This window comes from Etheostoma spectabile, chromosome 3 (assembly GCF_008692095.1).
Source record: "Etheostoma spectabile isolate EspeVRDwgs_2016 chromosome 3, UIUC_Espe_1.0, whole genome shotgun sequence".
Classification (NCBI taxonomy): Eukaryota; Metazoa; Chordata; class Actinopteri; order Perciformes; family Percidae; genus Etheostoma; species Etheostoma spectabile.
In genome coordinates, this window is record NC_045735.1 from 5981614 (window position 1) to 5986224 (window position 4611).

General features: G+C 39.3%; 2 protein-coding genes across 2 annotated transcripts in view; one reads left to right on the forward strand and one right to left on the reverse strand.

The window, feature by feature from the left end:
• Positions 1-1833, reverse strand: part of acsl3a (acyl-CoA synthetase long chain family member 3a) — a 27552-nt gene extending 25719 nt beyond the window's left edge. Inside the window, exon 1 of the mRNA XM_032504883.1 lies at positions 1615-1833. The gene's annotated coding sequence lies outside the window, so the exon portion shown is untranslated. The remainder of the gene's footprint in view (positions 1-1614) is intronic.
• A 1943-nt stretch (positions 1834-3776) lies between these two features.
• farsb (phenylalanyl-tRNA synthetase subunit beta) overlaps positions 3777-4611 on the forward strand; it is a 15863-nt gene continuing 15028 nt past the window's right edge. Inside the window, exons 1-2 of the mRNA XM_032504871.1 lie at positions 3777-3908; positions 4364-4419. Of these exons, the coding sequence (XP_032360762.1) occupies positions 3851-3908; positions 4364-4419 (114 nt within the window). The 5' untranslated portion in view covers positions 3777-3850. The remainder of the gene's footprint in view (positions 3909-4363; positions 4420-4611) is intronic.

Here is a 4611-nt window from a genome sequence, read left to right on the forward strand (position 1 = left end):
GTGTGTGTGTGTGTGTGTACGAATCATTGCTTCCTAAAGAGATTGTTTGAATGGGGGCTTTTGTGTCACGACGTCATCATGCTTTCACCCACTCAGCTAAGCAGGCAGGCCTTGCAGTTTTGCAGAAAGTTCAACATAACCATTGTTGTGAAGCAACACACGACTCGTTCGCAAGGGTCAGACTATGTGTGTGTATGTGTGTTTGTGTGAAAGAGAGAACGAGAGAGAGAGTGAGAGAGAGAGAGAAAGAAAGAGAAAGAGGAGAAGTATGTGGTGGGAGTGTGCATGTGCGTTGGTGTGTGGGAGTGCAGGACTGATTTGCAATCATTAAGTGTGTTTATCTATTTCAACGAGTGACATAATCAAAAGCTTTTAAAACAACAGAGGAGTTTAAAGTACGATTTCATTGCGTGTGAAAGCACAAAACATATTTGGTTGGATTATGTGGATCAGACTGCAGCTTTTCTCTGCTTTTGTGTGTACCTGGTGACATAAACTACTGACAGGCATGGCAGTCAGCAACATATTTCTTTCTCTAATCTATTTATACAGCCAAATCTATTAAAAAAAAGTATATTTATTATAACACCATAATAATGCTGACTTGTGTCCTCCTGACTTGCCCTTTTGAGAAAACATGGCTTCCAAGGAGGAAGAGTGTGTGTCTGTGTGTTTTCTAATCACATCGGAGAAGAGAAGAGAGAATAGCATCTCTGTCTGTAGGTACGGGAGCACTCTGGACCCATACAATGATAACCGTTGCCGCAGGCCAGTTCACTTTAGCTGTGTAAACAGATCTTAAAAGCAGCCAGCAGCTTGAGGTTTTAAAAGTTAGAGAGAGATCTGACGTTTTTAAAAGCTCACCTCCATATGAAATGTGCTTATTACAATGACCATACACGCAGAAATACTAAAATCATTACACTTATGAATCATAATAATGAGAACTAAAGACAACATATTGTAAATTGTATGACTATATGAAATATAAATTGGGAAATCAATGAGCTACAGATGTTCAACCTGCAACATCCAAGAGAACTAAGTGCCATCCAAGTGACCAACAATGGCTAGATAACTTCCGGTTTAGAATTTCAAAACAAAATATTTCAAACCGTGTTGCTTCATTTTTGACTGTTGTAAAATTCATTTAATGTGTACTTATGGCAATGTTTACGGTGCTGTCCATACGAGGTAGGCTAATTACCACATTTAGTCCAAGAACACACACATCATACAGTCTGTCTAAATAGGCTCGTGTTGAATGCAATGCCATTCAAACAGCATATTCATAGAGTTATCAGCTGAGAGTTAAAAATATAACGTTAGCTCTGTTTCCGATTTTATTCTCATGTTGGTGGGAGATGCTTTACTTTGGTTCAGATAATAATCCTACGTTAGCTAAAGTAACTGGCTACAAATTACAATGTGTACACTGTGGGCTACATTCGACCATTATAATAAAATCAGCAACATGGGAAGTCTCATGTTTTAATTTTTAGAATAAAGTTTGTTACTTCCAGAGCAGTCTCTGTATTTCTGAGCCAAATTGACGCATCTGTATCCCGCATAAAGCGCGTCCCAAACGGCATCAGGAACAAAAAAGAAACTTACCAGGTGTCAGTTCATCCAGGCTACAGCAGCGGAGAGCTCCAATTTACAGCGTTGATTGCACTCTGCAATCTGGGCCCGGAGTGCACGCGCGTTGTGTTGCTGTATGTTGCTGTACGAGGATGGATGGCGGTTTGGGAGCGACGGGGGGGGGCATTCCCTGCCTTATGATTGGATTCGTGGAGGTGGCGCGTGCTAGGGGATGGGCCAGATGGAAGGAGGTGGCTGCATGGGTTACTATCGTTCTCTTACTAATACATCCATGGTTACTATGCTAGACTATAGCAGCTAGAGGCCAGGCGCACGAAACACACACATACAACCACACGCGCACACAGTGCAATTCAGACCCCGGAAACGCTTGTTGAAGCTGGCATGTGTGATGCTCCTGTTTCACTGGTTACAACTCTTGTAAAAGTTAATAGACATTACCTATAATTTGGTTATAATTCAAGTGAACATCTTGTACTGGGCCCATATTAACTGAGGCATTTTTGTAGATGAGTCATGTTGCATGATTGCAATACAGACTGTACCATGTGACCATAAGTTTAAAATTAGACCACAATCACATTGCTGTACGGTCACATTGCTGTACTGTACAGCAATGTGATTGTGGTCTAATGCTTTAGAAAGGGTGCTTCAGAAAGGGTATGGCTGGGGATCGGACAGGGACAATATATAATTTAAAACTTTACAGAATACCCCACCACAAACACTACCGCGCTCATACAAAACCAATCCTTGAAAAAAACACTACTCGTCTGATTTGTAGTATCTGGGCCTTCTGAAAATTGAGCCAGCAATTTATTAAGCCCCCACGCACAGCCAAAAAACCCCACATATGTACAGTTGGATACCAAATTTTGATAATTCCAAGTGCCTTTGTGAAAATGTACTTTCTATTTGTGCTGAAATGGCCTATCTAAACACACACGGGAGTTGTTGAGGGCAGGGAGTGCACTTGCCATTCAGAAATTCTAGGACTATGAGTGGATTTGAAATGGCAACCCATACAATGCCGAAGCAAGATGCTGATAATGTTATCTGGGGGTTTGAAGAAGAGGATTTATCCGATGTAAAATATCATAATTTCTTGTCTGTATTGTCTAACAACTGACTTTTTTTCTGTCCACATTGTTTACTCTTTACATTTATACTGTTGTATTGTTGTAATCCAAAAACATTACTGAGCTATGAAAGTGTGACACTGGCAGTGTGATGACTCACTCTGCAGTATGATGCTGTGGCAGTGTGATATATATAATGGAGACAGAAATACAAGCAGAAAACAGATTGACTGACTTACATATTACTGGAAAAATGACATGGTGAAACAAGGCTTGCAGACCTTAAATCCTTTCATCTGTAATGCCATTTCTTGTTATGCATATAATCTATTACATGCTGTGCCACAATCTGTTCTCACAGTTGTCATTGTTATCGTGAACAATTTCCAGGACACTGTCTGCATCATTATTTCAGGTGCAGTCAGCCCATGTACCTTCTGATTCTTTGAATTCATAGAATTCTATGGCCATCTTCAGCTCTATTTGTTGTCTAAAATCCTTGAAAATGTGGTCTCTGCAACTTTTAGACATGCTGGATAACCGCAATATATTTTGTAATTTCCAATCTGGTCTTTACCAGAAACATTCTACTGAGATTGCTCTCCTCAGATTCACAAATACTATTTGAATGCATCTTGATTCTAATGAGCTGTATGTGATTTCATTGATATGTTTTCTAAAGTTTCATTAAGACAACTTTTCTCAAACAACAGGTGCATTGTTAAACTAAAATCATCAATAAACAATAATTCTGAAGTGGCAGGCTGCTATACAGTAGCCTATACTTAACAGTAGCTTATATCAATCATGACAATTGAATGGGATTGTTTGATTTGATATTGGTATTTGTAGTTATGCCACCAGTACGTAGCTATGTTTTGAACTTCCAAGAAATTGTGCTGCATGTTGTTTGTCTGTTTTTATTATCATGCTCCAATGTTTGTGTCACTGGAGAGCATTTTGTAATTCCTTGTTTTGAAAAAGGATAATTAGTTAAACTATTAGTGTTCTCATTAAAAGAATCAATAGCCCACTTATTGTTTTCATATTGTATTTGTATCCACAAATAATGTAATACTAATTAATTGGATTTCAGTCAGGCACCGCACCAGGCAGCTACAGCCTGGTGGGGTCCTTTTCCAGTGGGCTGAGGAGAATTAGCAGTCAACATGCCGACTGTCGGAGTAAAAAGGGATCTTCTCTTTAAAGCTTTGGGCAAAACATACAGTAAGTCACGTTTTCTACATATTCAAGTATTTGACAAATTGTCTGCTTGGTTAACAAAAGTCCCTTTGGCTCTAAAAGACCGAGGAAGTCAGAGTACCACCTGAAATAATTAGCCTGATGGTTAGCAAAGCAGCAGCAGCAGCTGCTCACGAGCAACTTACTTTACCTGTCTTTATTCAGACCATCCTAAATGAGAATTTTGTATTTTATTTTAATATATATATATATTTTTTTAAGGAAATTCATTTAATAGACACTGTATTTATGACAATAAGACAGTAGTGTTAGTGCGCTGGCATCGCTGTGCCAAAGAGATTGCATCATTTCCTCCGGCTGGGACCTTTCATATACAGTCTATTCTATATTAGGGAACAGCAATGGGAAGATAGCAGCCAGTGAGTACTCAACGCTTTGTAAAGCTGTGTTTAGTAATGACTGTTTGTTTCTGGTTTTAGCTGATGAGGAGTTTGACGAGCTGTGCTTTGAATTTGGGCTGGAGCTGGATGAAATTGTGAGTAAACTACGTCAAAGAATATCAAACCACAGTGGATCCTAATCCTCCACTCGCATAATCATAATCACAATCTCTAAGGCTCTGATTTATGAAAACTTTAGAAACAGCCACGCAATTGCATTTTATTTTCAGATTCGAAATACCTCCTTACCAGCACTTGTTGCACTTTTTCCGACACACGTGAGACCA